The sequence below is a fragment of the Bacillus rossius genome, chromosome 12 (genome assembly GCF_032445375.1).
Source record: "Bacillus rossius redtenbacheri isolate Brsri chromosome 12, Brsri_v3, whole genome shotgun sequence".
Classification (NCBI taxonomy): Eukaryota; Metazoa; Arthropoda; class Insecta; order Phasmatodea; family Bacillidae; genus Bacillus; species Bacillus rossius.
The window spans coordinates 3,202,094-3,219,990 of NC_086339.1; the positions used below are offsets into that span (position 1 = coordinate 3,202,094).

Genomic DNA, 17,897 nt, shown 5'->3' on the forward strand with positions numbered 1-17,897 from the left:
TCTTAAAAGACAATAGAAATTACGAATTACGAATAGGAAAATGTTGTGTACCAAATCGGGTCGAACGAAATCCGTCAATTCGAACACGAACAGGGTAAGCAATTGGCGAAGGCCAGGGTGGCAGATACTTGCTCTGAGCTGGGAATCCTTCTTTTCACAGACGAGAGAGCCAAACGCCCGATCGTGCATCTTCGGTTTTTATTTTTTGGTTCATTGTAAATAAATATGGCGGTGTTGATAAAAGGATACTAATGGTCAATTAGGTTAGGTTAGCTACATTATAAATACTTTCAAAAAATTTTGGACGGTTGATTTGGTTAGGATAGCTACATTGAAGATACGGAAAAAAATTATTGGTTGTCTGTAAAGTCGGTTTACGGACGATGGTTTAACGTGACAACGTCATAACAAAACATTGATCAAATGATTGCATACTTTTATGAATAAAATTGAATCATTTTTGTTGAATTATCACTATTTTGTATGGATACAAAGAAGGAGTGAAATGAAATCTACAACTTAATTAATAAATTTACTTTTATTTGCACTGATTAATTCAAATATGTTTATTACTTTAACGAAGAGATTAATTTAACTATAAATTTTGTACGTGTTATGCTATTTAACTTCTTCCAATCTGTGTTAATCTTTTAGGGATAGGACGATGATGGGAAAAGTAGGAAACGAATGGGTGTGTTTCAAGTTTAATGTGCCTCGAAAAAGTCAAATCGATGGTTGTTCCAATCGAGTGGAAGAGAGATAGATGCGGCGCAAGCGTACATTGAGCGTAACGGGACACGGCATAACGGGACAATGTGTGTAACTGGACACTTTTTCATGCGTGCGGCCGGCGTTCATTGATTTATTAGACGTTGTCACGTCAAAAAAGCACGAACTTCGGGGAACTTCGGGTTTCGGCTGTCTCGTCTGTGGAAAGAAGGCCTCCCCTCTGAGCTGTGAGACGTGGACGGAACAAGAGCTGACGCCGGACTCGCACGAGACGTTAAGACCCGAGCGCGCAGCAAGGTTGCCGCTAGGCCCGCAGCGAGCGCTGCCGTCGCCCCGGCCGGTGATGAATGGCTGGGCTGATACCGCACCCCGGCTCTTTAATTAACACTCGCGGCTTGGAGCCCCGTTAGGCCCGGCGCTAATTCCGCCTGTCTCCCGCCCTGCATGTAGGGTGCGCGTGTACGTTACAATGTTCCCGAGGCTTTCACGGCCGATGTCTGAAGCAGCTCGGCTTCTGGGCTGTAGCCGTGTCCAAGGCGAATAATTCCCCGACGTTTCTGTCGACATCGTTAGTCGCCAACATCAGGGAGCAGGTACCTACATTATTCACCGACGTTTCGGTCGACATCGCAGTCGCCATCATCAGGGAGCAGTTACCTACTGGTTACAAGGTAACTGCTTCCTGATGATGGCGACTGCAACGTCGACCGAAACGCCGGTTGAATTATTCGCCAAGGACGCGGCTACAACTCAGAAACCAAGCTTCTTCACGTATGTTACACTTTCAAAAAAAAAATCATTAAAAACTGAACGGTTCGGCTGATTTACCTGAAACTATTTTCGGTCAAAAGAGAATCTCTGAACGTTTATTTTTTTTCACAAGTTACAGTGACCCTACATGCACTCCTCAAGTCACGCGGCAAACATAATATTGAGTGTATTTGCAACATAACACATCGTGGGCTTAGTGGAAAAAGTTGGTAAGTCCACTTTTTTTTGTGAAAATGAGTTAACTTCACAGATGAAGTTGTAAGGGCAATATCTTCGCCAAGAAAACGTTTGGAAGTCCAAATAATGAATGATTGTGGACGTTTTCTTCTAGCTTTATTTCGGCAAGTCCATTATAACGCTATTCTGGGCAAGCAAAACTTGGTAAGTGAACTAACAGTCTTTTTCCAGAAATTGGACTTACCGACTTTTTCCACTAAGTCCACGACATAAAGTTGCTCGTAACGAGGTTAGATGTTACACATCAATGGCGAGTACTGAAACACTCGCTCGCATTTATTTTTTAAAGAAGACGAATCGGATACAGAAGCAAGACGCATAATGGCGGTGCTCCATCTTGGAGACAGTGAGCATCAGTGTGGACAACCATGATGATAATTGCGAAACTATTGCCAACTGATTATTTATTTATCGTCTTTATTGGTGGCGAAGTTAAGGCGGTACGCCTTTTCTTACACTTTAACACTTTTCTGCAATTACATCAAATAGTGGAATATTAAAAAAATTAAGCATGATATGATTAGATGTTGACTAAATATTTAGAGAACAAATTAAAATTTTAACTCAATGTTCAAATATTACAAACGATTCTATTACAAAAGTCACTCGCACATTCACACACAGATTCAAGCAGTAGGGTAGCGGTGAAGTGGTCATGGTAAGCAGTTGTTAAAGATGTTTTTTCAGCCTGTACTTAAAGGAAGCTAGATTTTTTGTCTGCTGCGGTGTTCAAACACCGAGTCCCCGGCGACGCGCGGGTGAGCAGGGTCGTCGGAAGAGGGGGGGGGGGGGGGGGGGGCGAGAGTAGCATTTCGCACCCTCCTTTTCCCAGAATAAATGTTTGGTCCTAGCAGTATTCTTCTCAACCAGTAGTTACAAACGTTGCGCTGGCGATCACATTGATTAGAAAATCATATCTATTGACATTAAATTCCAAGACCGAAGCTTAGGGGGTAGATCACATGGGTTAGGCTATTTGTCACCCACTACCAACGATATTTTAATCCATATAATATATTACGTACTACGTCATAAAATTCTTGGAATGTTATATTTAATATTTTGGTTCGGAAACTCAATAAATAGCACAATTTTGCATCTAAAATTCTAAATTTTTCCAGGGGAGGGCCCCCGCTCTAGGACTGAGGTAAGTGTGATGCACCTTTTGGCCCCCCCCCCCCTACTCATGAGTGTTACCTCGGGCCGTGGAAGCGACAGGGGCATGGGGGGCAGGTGTCTGGGGACAAGGGGACGAGGTGGCAAGGGGGCAGAGCCCCCCGGAAGGGCGGGCCCGGGTGTTGCACGAAGGTAATTGCGCGTGGCGCCCGCGGCGGGGGACCTCCTAGGGCGGGAGCGGACACTTTGTTAGCGCGCCGATTGGCCCTCAAGGAGATACTGCCAACAGTCACGCGCTAACTTCCCTCCCCGGCCCAGCTCTTCTGTACTCCAGGCTCGGCGTCGACAGGAATACCCGAACTACACTTAACTACTCGGCATGCGGCATTTGGCAGCAGTAGTTCTTTCCGCGAATGGAATCGGAAGACAATGAACGGACATGTGATACAAAGTTTGCGCGTACAGTCACTTTTGTAATTATTAGGATGATATGGTAGCGAGCTTGCTGTAAGTTTTTTTTGAATCTTTCAAGCCATATAGTTAGATATTATGTTAATGCTATGGTTTTATGAAGTGTCATAAATTGGTCAATAAACGTAATGTGATCTTTGAAAGATTTGTGCAATGGGAGTGCATGACTTGATGTAAGCTTTTGGACATACGCCATTGCTAAGCACGTGTATATCTGTAGAATAAAACTAAAAAAATACCCAAAAGTCAAAATCACAAATTAAGAAAAAAATTGCTGTTTGTTTCGTCTTTTAGTTTTTTCGTGTTTTTGCCTCGTTTCAACTGTTGTGTTGAATTTTTTTGGGTTCAATATTTTTGTGCTGTCATCATTTGTGGTTTTTTTTTCGTTCTCTTAGTCCATTGTTCTTTGTTTTTCTTTGTTTTTTGACCATATTCCTGTTATGGAATATTATGTGGTGTTTATATTCTGTTGACAACAGCAATTTTTATGCTTAATTTGTGTTTTTGTCTTTTGGTTTTTTTTTGGTTTCTTCTACAGACATACATGTGCTTAGCAATGGCGTATGTCCAAAAGCTTACATCAAATGAAACGTAATGTGAATTATACCACTGTTGTACACAGTCGCTCTCTGCTCAGGACCTTTCTCGCGCCCCTTGATTGGGCCATGTGACATTCTGTACTGTGTTACTTCTGGGTCGACATCTGCTTGGGAGTCACGCACACGAGGTTCCTATTCGCAATACCATGCAACTAAATTAAGTTATGAAAATATACTCACTCTGCCTCCGAGATTTGACTGAAACAAAAAGAAAACACAACCACTGTTAGTTTTTTGTACTTGACGAATTATGCTGCATGTAAAAATCAAAATGGTCGTGGAACTACACAATTGAATAGTAATCTCGAAAATGATCCAACCCACGAATTCACATTGTGTTTTTATAATTAGCAATAAACGCAGGTTTAAAAAAAGATTTTTTTTTAAAACCAAACAATATGTATTTTTTTTGGTTTGAAACAGGTTTTTTAAGGTTTAAACCAGGTTCAAATGAAAGCCATTTAACATCCCGCTTTCTACCACTTATGTTGAAATAAAATTTTTATAACATCAAAGTACTGAGTCCAGCAAATCTGCACATCTGACTGGGACTTAACCACAGAAAGAGTATTCCTCCACAGGAAGAGGATTCCCCATAGAATGGGTGTTTCGCACACAATGTGGATTTACAGTACAATCGGGGATTTCCCACAGAATAAGAATTAACTATTTAATATTTCTAATTTTATAGTAGGTAGTATTTAGCTGGGTATATTTTACAAATTATTAAAATAAATAGAAGATAATATATTGATTAGTTTGATTAGTTTTTTGTTCCTGTAAATCTTAAGAAACATTAATGACCAAACTTTTGTTGTTATAAGAGTGGAATTAGATATTCCATTAAAAAAATAATACTATTTTAAAGAAAAAAACTACTTGTTTAAACCATATTATTAAACTGTGTTTGGAATCAGTCAACCCTGATTAAAAATCCCATATTTTTAACAATTAATTGACCCATCACGAACAAGAGTTAAAAAAATTCCAGAAGCGAAACTCTTCACAATTACCATGATAAATACTTCTCTAAAATATTTTCTTCGCAAATTTTCTGGTGTCAAAATTCATATCATTTTTTAGAAGTTGGACAACTACAGGATAACCCTTTTGCAATGACGCACGGTGGACATTCTTTTTTTTTAAAAAAAAAAAAGTTGACTTCAAAAGATTACAAATGAGCTAGAATTCGCAGTACAACATACATATGTACATTCGAAATTCGCACGCTGCATATTTTTTTTCCCGCTCTCGACAGTAAATCTGTTTATAAAGCTGATGACCCGGGAGTTGAATGCTTTGAAGTAGCGCTGATAACTCACCGCTCTCTTTAACAGGATTTCCAGCGGCACTACTTCGTTTGTAGACTCGTCCTCTTCCGACACGGGCCCACCTGCAAAAACCAAAACAAAAAAAAGAGACACACAGTTATCTTTGAGTTCCCTCGTCAAAAATTCACAAGGGCGAGTTGGCCCTGCCTCGTTCATAATGGACGCGGCAATCTCGCCAGTGGAGGACAATCAGGGCAGTATCGATTGTTTCGTATCGGAGACTTTTCAAGCGCAGCTCTGCATCCGGAACGATTATTGGCCGTGGGCGTTGGTAACTGAATGAGAACTTGTAAATACGCGCCATTGTAAAGATTCCAGGGGGGAAAAAAATTACGAGCGGGAACACAGGGCAACAACAGTCTACGTTGGATCTCCAACGTCGCTAGTTCACAGAGAGTGTTTTGATCCAACTCGAAGAGAGAGTTCCAGAAACAGTGGAGTGTGATATATTATAATCTCAATACAGTAAACTCCCTATTATCCGTGGCTGCTACGAAAAAAATACAGCAAATATGTAAATCTGTATTTTATTACAAGTGAGCAAATTTGAACTCTACTGACGAGTGTATTGTGTGCAGTATACAGTAAAACGCCACAAGCCTTCTCGGAACTCACGCAGTAGGATGGCATGCGTTGCTATTTTTGTCTCTGTCGCGCTTTGTTTATAATCGTATGGTTGCTTTTTTTAGTGTCTAATGAAGTCTCTGAGTACGTACAGTACTGAATCCTTGTTACGAAGCAAGTACCGAGCACTTTTATGTTTACAGTACTGAAATGTATTGTATGTTAATTATTCAGTAAAATACTAACATTTTAACATCATTAAAATATTTTTACTGTTAATTGTAACTTTTACTGAACATAAATTTTTAGATTTTTAAGTAGAAATTAATGTTTCCTTTTTTTTTGTCCCCATTTTCGGCTCTTTTGCGGATTATCCGCGATTTTCAACATCCGCGGTGGCCCTGCCACTTAATTTGGCGGATAATCGGGAGTGTACTGTACATACTTACACTAATGCTTGAACGGGAACCAAGGTACCAAACGTAACACAACCGGAGATCCTAATATCCTAATATCCCGCGGTGTAATTAACCTCGGGCTAGTCTTCACCGTGCTTACATATGATAAATAATTTACCTTTTTTTTTATTTTGTGATAGAACTCACTTCAATGGAACTCAGAAATTCAAAACTGCATGGTTTCAATTGGCACAGAGACAACATGCCAGGCAAGTGAGATTATTAACAGGCCAGTTATTACAATATAGACAATTTGAGCTGTTACAAAAACCCAACCGGATTGTAGAATATATATTAAAAATTTAGAGAATATTAACGTCACTGTCATACTCCAAGAAGCATGGTTTTTTTTTTGGGAAGGGGTAAGGGAGTGGAATTGTACACACGGTTTACACACTATATATATATATAATGTCGTGGGGGAGCTACAATGGCTTACGCAAAGGAGGGGGGGATAAGGGGGGAAGGTGGCTTATATCCCCTCCCCAGAAATCCTAAAAATCTATAACCCACCCTTGAGAAAGAAAAGTGTATCTGTCAGCCCCCCTCCCCCTCGAAATGAATATCTGCATACGACCCTCGGCCCCCGAGACAAGCTTATGTTATGCGACTGGATGACGAACTGTATAGAACGCCTTTGACAGGCTCTTAGCCAGTAAGAAACCCCTTAAAAAAATAACCTCCGAACCAACGATGGAAATTAAATCCGGAAGGAGGCCCGACTTCTGGAGTTAACTTGGGGCATGTCTCAGGGGTGTTTGAACACCCTCCCTTGGACTTACCCTGCGATCATGCCCCCCCCCCCCCACATTCGATTACGAGCCCCTGGACCCAGGATTGGAGACGGGGAGGGGGGGAAAATGTTACAGTCACGTGCTAAATTATAATTGCATGGTTATTTCTTACCTACACTCTTTTTAGAATATTGTTTAATCTTGAAATACAGGGTATAATCATGGTTACTATTTTGTAAGTCCAAACTAAGCTTTATTTTTAAAATATTCAATACGTATTTTTCAAATTTGTAAAAAATTTATATTAGTTAAAGGTTTAAAAATAAACAGGGATGGGTCCGGGCCCTGTACCCAAGGGTCCATACAGCCCCACCCTTGTGGGGACCATGCCAACTATACCTACCACCCTAGAGAGAATGATTTAATACGTCTTTAGCCTGCCAAGTCCGAAATACGTCATCTGAACACATATCCGTGTACGTTTCCCCGCGATGAATACAACTAAAAAAAAAAAGGGGGTTGTCTGTAAAGTCGGTTTACGGACGATAATTTTACGTGATAACGACATAAGAAAACATTGATGAAAAATTCCATACTTTTTTTTAATTTTCAAATATTATTTACAGTTTATTGCAAATTTAATTTAAATAATGTGTTTGAATATAATAACGACTAATTAGTTTTTAAAAAAGCCCGCCTTAACCTGTTTGATATTATAGAAGATTTTCCTCGCACGGTGGTTGTGGCCGGTCCTCGCACGCTCGGGCTCAGGTGGAACGTGACAAATTTTTTTCGTGCGTGCAGCCGGCGTTCATCGATTTATAAGACGTTTATCACGTCAACACTTCCACTCCTCAGGTGGTGATCCGTACGAGATGACGTGCGGCGAGCAGGGAAGGCACCGAGGCGCCCGCCGCCGCCGCCGCTGGTTTTTAAAGCGGAAACCGGGCCGGTTGTTTGTGTTCGTTGAAGTCGGCCGAGCGTGGAAGTGGCGCGCGGAACTCTGCCGCGAGGAGCCACTCGAACCCGGCGCGGGAGGCGTGGAGGCGTGTTTCCCCTCCCGGCCGCCAGGAGCGCTGCTTGTTGTTCTTGCGTTACCGCGCGGGCCCTCGAAGCGTCCTCGACTCCCCCCCCCCCCCTTGTGACACACCCTACCGGCCGGTGCAAGAACCACACTCCCCTGGAACACGGTACCTGCTCGCCGCGGCCACGAAGCCGTGTCCCAGAGCATGTTTAATATAACTTTCACATTAAAACATAATAATAATTTTCCTCTTATATTCACATTCGCAAAATGTTCGCACGAATTTTGCTAATGCGAATGTCAATAATAATAAATACTCGAATATTCGTTACATCACTAACTAAGTAGTACGCATGGCCACCCCTGCTTTCGACGTGACAACGTCTAATAAATCGATGAACGCCGGCTGCACGCACGATAAAGTGTCCCGTTACGCACATTGTTCCGTTAAGCTGTGTCACGTTAGGCTCATTGCACGCTTGCGCCGCATCTATCTCTATTCCACTCGACTGTTTATAAAGTGAAGTGAAAAGTTAGTGTGGTTTTCATTGCTTATTACAACGACAATTTCGGCAATAAAGGTTAATTATTCTTGCATTTTAAAATATATATTTACTAGTATAATTTCAAGTATTTATTCTTTTATTATTAAAATAAAAACGATTCAATTTTATTCATAAAGTATGCAATCATTTCATCAATGTTTTGTTATAACGTTGTCACGTTAAACTATCGTCCGTAAACCGACTTTACAGACAACCAATTTTTTTCTCAGTTCATCTTCATCTTCAAGGAAGAGGAACTAAGTTCTGAATGTTGTGCAGGAAATGTTAGTTGATTGGGGGAACGTCTAAACGTACAAATTGGGTTTTACACTTGCAGTTATTTACAGTACCTATGTTAAATTCACTAACAATATTGCTGACATCGTTTACAACAAAAACACAGCTCTTCGTTGGTAAACAGTTTGTGCGTATCTTACCGCCTCTAGTGGGTGAAACAGCTGGCAAACAGCTGTGGCATGCTCGACACATATTATTGTTGTGGTTCAAGGTCACAATCAAAGAGCAACTAAAACAACTTCAACAAAGTTCGCAGGCTTTCACGGCCATTGTCTGAAGTAGCTTGGCTTCTGGGTTGTAGCCGCGTCCTTGGCGAATAAATTCACTGACGTTTCGGTCGACATTGCAGTCGTCATCATCGGGGAAGCAGTTACCTAGGTGACTGCTTCCTGATGATGGCGACTGCAATGTCGACCAGAAACGTCGGTGAATTATTCGCCAAGGACACGGCTACAACCCAGAAGCCAAGCTGCTTCAGACAACCTTAGATAATCGCATGCGCGAGTAGTAATCAAAATGGCGACTCCTGAGTGTTCTGCAACTTGCTAAGAGTGAATCTGGAATTTCAGGATGGAGCACCTGGCCGTAGAGAAGTTTACCTTCAATTTTATGTAAGATTTGTTGCGAATAGCGGTTTTTTTTTTAGTTATCTTCTGTTTTGGAAAACTATTGTGTTTGTTTCGTCTTTTCGTTTTGTCGTGTTTTTGTCTCGTTTAAACTGTTGTGCTGAATTTTTTTGGGTTCAATATTTTTGTGCTGTCATCGTTTGTGTTTTTTTTCGTTCTTAGTCCATTTTTTCTTTGTTTTTCTTTGTTTTTTTACCATATTCCTGTTATGGAATATTATGTGGTGTTTATATCCTGTTGACAACAGCACTTTTTTTGCTTAATTTGTGTTTTTGTCTTTTAGGTTTTTTGTAGTTTTCTTCTACAGACATAAATGTGCTTAGCAATGGCGTATGTCCAAAAGCTTACATCAAGTCAGTCTAAATTAAAATGTTATATATGATTGAAACTTGGACGTTCTTTTGTGGACATCCTGTATTACGTTGTCCGACCGGTTTGATGAAAGCCTACAATAATTACACCCGTATTACAATTTTTACACATATTTTTAGGGTTAGGTAAAATTTCGACAAAAATGTAAAATCTGATCCTACCGGTCGTTTTATGATAGTTATGTAAGTAGTATATAAAAGTAGTTCCCAGCCCTGGAGCTGGGCAGTAGTGGTGGTGGTTTGTCTTAATGTATACACTGAGATGGATTTTCAAGACTTCAGTTAGTCTTCCCGCGTGCTTCTGGTTGTTACTTAGAAAAAAATTTCTGTATGCATTATTTTTCCCTAAATGAGACATGCAATTGTATTCAGAGTTTCGTTTTATTGGCGACTTCCTGTTACCAAATCAGCACTTAAATTTTTTTTATCATGTGAAATTCAAACTAAATAGGATACAATACTGAGTCGAGTACTATGCCTTGAGACAGCTGATAAACACTATAATGCAAGACGAACTTCCTTCTCCTTGCTGTCTATCTAGCGGAGCCCTCCTTCTCTTGCAATCGTGAGAGAGCAACCCACATCCCACATATTTACCTCAACGCGTATTGACATCTGTTGGTGGGAATGGGAACTACTTGTGACAAGTTTCTCGAACTGGATAAATTAACTCTCGCTGACGAAATATTAAAAAATTTATATTTAAGTAATTATTCCAATTTAAACAATTTTGAAACTAGAAGAAAGGCAATGGGGAAAATAAATTTAGAAATTATTCCAAGTGTTAATACTCTTAGCACTCCCAGCCCGGACTCACACTCAGTGCGCACAGATGAAGGAAAAACAACCCGAGTTGACAACTGCTCCAGATAACCGAGTGCTATCTGTTTACGAAAACCATTTCAGAATTCGCCGAGGGCCAAAAAAAAAAAAAAGAATAGTTATGATTCCGAATTAACCCTACAGTGCATGGTGATTCGAATATGAATTAGACTTTTTCGTGCTTCTCTACTAAATCTATTTTTCTGTGTGGCCAACGGGCTGCAGTGATGCATTTATGAACCGCTCTGCTACCATTATCTGAGCTGTTAATAACAAGTTTTATTTTCCAGTGTGAAATTTCAATTAATTAATTTCATTTTCAGGAGTATGTTTAATTCCAGAAAAATAATTTCACTAAGATGGAAAAAAATAATGCATTGTAGGATTAAGTTCTTCAGCAGTATTTTCAAAATAGTTAAAATTCCTAAGATACGCATTTTCAGAGTAATTATTAGGCATACAAGCACTCAAGGGACTTGCATTACACCACGTGATGTTACGGTCACCGCTCATATGCACGACGAGAAGACTGCGCGCCAGTCCAGAGGCGACACCGCGCTAGAAGCTAGTCCCGCCTCGCCGACACAGATACGCCCCTGACCAGTGTGTGGGCAAGGGTGGCTACCGTGTAGGGCTACAGGGCCCACCATCGACCCCGGGAAGGAGGGCAGGGGGGGGGAGGAATCGAACCGCGCTCACAATGAAAACACACTCCAGAGCAGCAGCTGAGTGAATCGTCCTGTAAATGGCAAGGGGGAAGCGAGTGAGGGAGGGGAGACGTTAGGGGGGGGGACTCATTAAACATTCCGGCACATGCGTCACTCGCGACGCGAGTAGAGGCAGTTAGCAGAGACGCAGGGCTCGGGACGCCAGAAGCTCCGTTTCCTTAACCGCTAATCGCCGGAGAAAACGAACGGAGCTACCGATTAACCAACGTGTGTTTATTGACGTGACAACGTCTAATAAATCGATGAACGCCGGCTGCACGTACGAAAAAGTGTCCCGTTACGCACATTGTTCTGTTACGCTGTGTTCCGTTACGCTCATTGTTCCGTTACGCTGTCGGCGAGTGCAGTAATAATAGGTTATTTTACAATTGACTAAAAAATTATGGTGATTCATATAATTGATGATAGATATTTGATTACAGTTTATTTATATATAAAACTTGTTCATAATTATATTTAAACTTTATAGCTAAACGCCAGTTTTTAAAATTAAGTACAAGTCATCTACACGTGAACTGTTTCATCGACTGTTTATAAAGTGAAATGAAAACGTGATTTTCATTGCTTATTACAACAACAATTTCGGCAATAAAAGGTTAATTATTCTTGCATTTTAAAAATCTGATTACTTGTATAATTTCAAGTATTTATTCTTTTATTATTATAATAAAAATTATTCAATTTTATTCGTAAAAGTATGCAATCATTTCATCAATGTTTTGTTATGACGTTGTCACGTTAAACTATCGTCCGTAAACCGACTTTACAGACAACCAATTTTTTTTTAGAGATTTGCAACACTTATCACCTGACGCCCGGGATGTTAATCCCTGATTCGTGCAGCCACTCGGACCCAGAGCGAGAAGTCGGGTGCGCTGCTCTGTCAAAGTTTTCACCTTAAATTATATGAAGATCATTGGTTACAAATCATCCAGAAAACTTAGTAAATTTATCTTCATCTCTGCAAACATGTTACGTGTGTAACGTACTGTATAAATGTTTGTGTGAGTATTGCCGCCTGAAGGCAGGCTATACGCCTTGCTTGCTTGCATGTCCAATTAAACAAATATACTGTATTAAATTTATCATTGCTTCAAATACCTTACTATAAGTGAAAAAAAAAAGTTTTGTCACAAAGTTATAACTATATAATAAAAATTGACGAATTTAAAAGAAATTAATGGAATGTCCAGATTTTTTTCAACAATTTTAACTTTTAAAATTCTCAAACGTTTTAACAGATTATGGCTAAATTTAAACTGACTCTGAATATTGAAATCTGCGATTGTCTAACGCAAAATTTAACGCTCTTTCGAATGATGCAATCTGATTTGTTTTAACCTCAGTATTTCTCTCATTATTAAAATATGTATACGGAAAGGTAGTGGAATGGTGGAAAAATACAAAATGTTTTTTTATTCTTTCTATTTTACATGGCTTTTTCTTTGTTGTGGTTTTTGAACCGCCCAATCGGCTTCCAGAGTCAGGCAGTCATGGCCCCGCCTGCCCGGGCAGGCATCAGGAGGATTAGGAAACTTCCCAACACATCCGGATGGCGTCTTTCCACGAAAATCATTTAAGAATATGCCGATGGCTGAGGAGTAGTTCTGTTTTCCGTGTGTCTTTTTTAAACTTTTTTTTTAGAAAAGCGAAAATGGGTGGAACGCATGATTTAAGAATGATTTTTATCAATGAAAATTTGGTCCAGCGAACCACTGTCGAGCTTAGCTCCAGTGAGGAGTGAGGACTGCGGAACTTGACAGACATTGAGTGACTTAAGAGTAAACATTTTTAAGTGCCAGTGATTTGTGATAGGGCATTTTTAATCATAATTATTTATTATTAAAGTAAATATTAGTAATTAATAAAACTACAATAAAACTTTATTGGGCTATCCCTTACGAACCCAGTTCTCCCCACATAGGTCGTAAAAGTATAGATGTGTTTTCTTTTATAAAATTTTTCCATTGCAATGCAATTCGTCAAGCAATAAGGGTATTTGCCCGTGAGTATTATACGTCTCGTTCTCTCTTGAAAGCACCCAAGACAAGGGACTTGCATTGCATTTGTATCTACATCTATCCGCCGTATGATGTAATAGACACCGCTCAGATGCACGACGAGAAGACTGCGCGACAGCTCACAGCCTTAAGGCTTAGAGGCGACTCCGCACCAGAAGTACCAGTTGGTTTCGCCCTTGTTCACGCGCCTCGCCGACGTGAACACACCTCTGACAACTGAGTCCTCCACGTACATAGTTCTGCACGTCGCCGCCAGGACCTCGGAGAAGAAATCCTTCCTCCCGCCGGTGCGCCTCATGTCCTTTCTCATGCAAATGTCCTCCGCCCGCCCTCGGTCGAGTTATGAGGCGGGAGTGAGGTGTTGGGGAAGGGGGGGTGACGCAACACCCACGCCAGGGCGCAGTGTAGCCAACCTCTCGACCCCCACCAGGGTTGCAGGGGGGAAGTATTCTTTTCACTGGCGAGAGAGCCAAACGCCGGATCGTGCATCTTCGGTTTTTTTTTTTTGGTTCATTGTAAATAAATATGGTGGTGTTGATAAAAGGATGCTAATGGTCAATTAGGTTAGGTTAGCTACATTACAAATACTTTAAAACATTGTGGACGGTTGATTTGTTTAGGATAGCTACATTAAAGATACTGTGAAATCATGTAAACGGTTTCCTAGCCCTGGATAGCTACATATTAAAAAGTTATTTGCTAAGCAACCATAAAATGATTTTACAGTATTTTTAATGTAGCTATACTTACCTAATATAACCAACCATCCGCAATGTTTTAAAGTATTTATAATGTAGCTAACCTATCCTAATCGACAGCAAAATTTAATGCCACACCGGTTTATACAATGAGATAGAACGGGGAAAAAAAAGCGAGCTTGAACTTTGGGGAACTTCGGGTGTGACTCTCTCGTCTGTGAAAAGAAGGTTTCCCGTTGCAGGATGGTCCGCGATGCTCTTTTATTTCTTAGCGGCGACCTCCTCCCTGCCCGCTGGTGTCTGGGCAGGGACAGTACCGCCCCTCGTTGCCCCAGGGGAAGGGGGGAGGGGGGTTGTATCCGCCCTCAGTGACCAGTCGCTTCCGGATCCGCCCGAGACGAGCCGCAGTGCATTCACCCGGTGACACATGACGGCGCTGACTGTCCAGTCGGGGGGAACCCGTTTCCGTCATCCTACATGCAGATTTTTTTCCTTGGTTTCATTTATATTGCTTTGAAAAATGGGGGAAAAAAATAGAGAGCGCGTAACTCAGGACACGTGATAGAATTGAAACTTCTTCGGCAATCAAAACCTCAACTCGCAAGTACCCATATCGGAAGGTGCAAAACGGCAGAAAGAGAGAAAAAAAAGACAGTTTTCAAAAAAGAAAAAACTCTCTGTGAATGTTACTGTTTCTTCAAACAATTCTGCCATTTGGAACACACTAAATCTCAGAACGAAGTATGAAATTCGTAACATGTAGCGCTATCTATGCAGGAAGTGCAGTGCTCTCTACGCTGCTGGTTGAACAAAGAGGAACGCAAGTGCGCTTGTAGCAAATAAAATAATTCAGGGCATTTACAGATGACTGTATGTGATACATATATATCCTTTTACTAAAACAAGCACATACGCACACTCTCTACCTTATTCGTTCGTTTATATATATCTCTAGGTACTATTTTGTAAGGGGGGTGGGAGGGACGAATCATCGCACAAAGAGGAGAACTAGTAATTGTTTTAAAAATATTATAAGAGTGATATATTAGGAATGGAAACCAAACATGTCCTGTTGAAAAATAATTTCACCGATCACGATAATAGACAGCAGCTACATTGTTGTGAGAGTTATACTGGCGCAAAACACTTCATGTGTAAATTTACAGACATTTCGAGTAGTTATTTTGGTCACACGGTAGACTGCAAAAACAAATTTTTACTCTTGAATAACTTTTATGATTCTTTCGACAATCTCATCTACGCGAGAGGTCCATTTAATACTCCAGTGGACATTTTACTACTCCAGTGGGTCATTTACTACTCCAGTGGGCCATTTGCTAGCGGTAGAGCGGTTGGATCACGTCGACCCACTCCAAAGAAGGGGAGGTTCAACAGCAAGAAATCAGCCAATAGGAAAGCTCACTTGTACTGAGAATTTCATCCTGATACCAAATGAGTCAGCGAAACTTCCGGATTTCTGGTAATGTGATTTCATTGTGAGGAACCTGTTGTTTTTTTATTTTTACTGGTCTTTGTATTTTGGCTTTATGTATCTCATGGTCAACGGCGAGGTAATTGCAGATGGATGCTGGTGGAAAATGGGAAAGGAGTGGTCCGTGACACATAGCAAAGTAATGTCTCAGGTTCTGCGTGGAAGGATTCTGGCGGAACCGTTTAACCACTGCTATTAGCGCTTGGCTGGCGACCGCCCGTCGATGGGTAGACAAAGAGTCCGAGCGCAAAGATTTTCCCGGGGGGTCATTGCCTCGATCGCCGCAGGGACTACATGTGGGGGCCGCACGGTTCAATAGTACTGCAGTCAGCAATCTACTTGCTCGTGAAGGTACATTTCAACCGCTGGCTTACCACGGCAAATATCGACTTTTCGTAGGGGCATGTTCTCTCTTTTTTATTCGCGAAATAATTTGATCGCTAATGAGACTTCAATAAGGTAAGAGCAGTATCTAAAAGTTCATCCGGAAACTGGTTCTGCTTTGAGAATCGAGGATGGGGTCAATGACCGCCAATGATGACGTCACGGAGGCTATCTTGGTGTCAAATTCACTCAAAAATAACTAAAAAAAAAAGGGTGTTGTCTGTAAAGTCGGTTTACGGACGATAATTTTACGCGATAACGTCATAAGAAAACATGGATGAAAACCTGTTTGATATTATAGAAGACTTTCTCGCACGGTGGTTGGCTGGTTCTTGCACGCTCGGCTCAGGCGGAACGTGACAATGAGTCATGCTTTTTCGTGCGTGTAGCCGGCGTTCATCGATTTATAAGACGTTATCACGTCAAAAAATACTCAAAAATCCTATAATTTTTTTTTGCTGGTGGGATACACGGCTCGATGTTATTTAAGCCATTAGCAAAATACCCATTATCTTACAAACTGGCCAGCGAATCCAGAACATTTCTTAAAAAAAAAAAAAATACTCACAGAAAGTTTCATGCTCACAAGGCGACGGTATCCCAATGCATCCAAATTTCATGCTAAACGTTTTTGCAACCCGCTCGGAAGTCAGAAGGAATATCCAAAAATGTTTTTTTTGACGAAGTTACGCGCTCGCTGTTTGTGGATCGGGGAACAGGTTTTTTTTTAGTCGGTTACTAAAAGTGCGCCAACTCAGTCCAGGCCCCGTCGTTAGGCATTCCCTTTAAACACTGCGATCGTTCTTTGTCTTCTCAGTAAGCCACGTGTCTGGGGACAAAGGACGTATTAGCGGAATTGTGTTCGAGCCTCAATACCAATTTCAACAGTGCGCAACGGAATATTTTTACTTTACAACGTTCGTATAAATCATCTCTGTAACTCTGATGCTGTCCACTTAGAAAGAAAAAAAAAACCCTGTTCTATTAAAAAATATAATTCTTTGGAAAACAGTTGCCAAGGAATTGTTTTTAATACTACATACGTGGCCATGGTTATTTTTGCATATATTAATTACGTTTTTTCGAGATAATACTGAGTATTTCTTCCAAAAATTGGCGCATAATTTTACACGTTAATTGATGTTTAATTCCAATATGATCTTTATATATATTTTTTAATTTTAGCCATGGCAAAGAAAAATTGAATATTCAAAAATTCGATTTTATTTTGTTGTATCGTGCTTATTGTGTGAGCAGTTAATACTGGGAAGATATTCGGGGAACGGTTTAAAAATAAATTTAACTATTGGAGGCACTGGGACAGCACAAAACACAGAAGCCCGGGCAAGACCCCGAGTCCAGAATTACTGCGAAAATTAATGCAAATGAAGCAAAAGAGCCAGTTTTCTTTTAAACAGCCTTGTTACAATATTTGTCTGTGGCTCAAGCTAAATATTTACCAGATATTTTTGAAGAAGTCTTTCATAATGTTATAAAGTTTTAATAGCTTGTTATGCTAATTGTTTTTTCTTCTTCTCTGTTTGTCAACAGTATTTATTCGAGTGCGAGTCCTGGTAATAGCAGGAGGATTATATACAAGAACCAGAGAACATGGTGTAGGTTGAAACACCTATTGTAAATTAACGTGTGTTTAATTTCATGGTGAATAAATACGACTCAATCATCAGCACATTTTGTTGTGTTCGTTTCGTTCCAATCCCTTGTTGTTACTCTCTGGGGAGGGGGGGGGGGAGGGGAGACACAGGTCTGTGATTCGTCTATTCGTCTTCATGGGTGGAGCCAGGCATCGGCCTGTCTCTTGTGAGGGGTTACGGGTTCAAGTCCCGGCCGGAGACGACGTAGTGTTTGTTTCTATTGA

At 40.7% G+C, this 17,897-nt stretch overlaps 2 protein-coding genes across 2 annotated transcripts in view; one reads left to right on the forward strand and one right to left on the reverse strand.

Annotated features, from left to right (window-relative positions):
- LOC134537381 (uncharacterized) overlaps window positions 1-17,897 on the forward strand; it is an 843,397-nt gene that overhangs the window by 581,709 nt on the left and 243,791 nt on the right. The window lies entirely within an intron of this gene.
- The window catches only part of LOC134537167 (uncharacterized), a 54,533-nt gene that overhangs the window by 21,299 nt on the left and 15,337 nt on the right, over window positions 1-17,897 (reverse strand). The window contains exon 3 of the mRNA XM_063377426.1: window positions 5,207-5,316. Within this exon, the coding sequence (XP_063233496.1) occupies window positions 5,207-5,316 (110 nt within the window). The remainder of the gene's footprint in view (window positions 1-5,206; window positions 5,317-17,897) is intronic.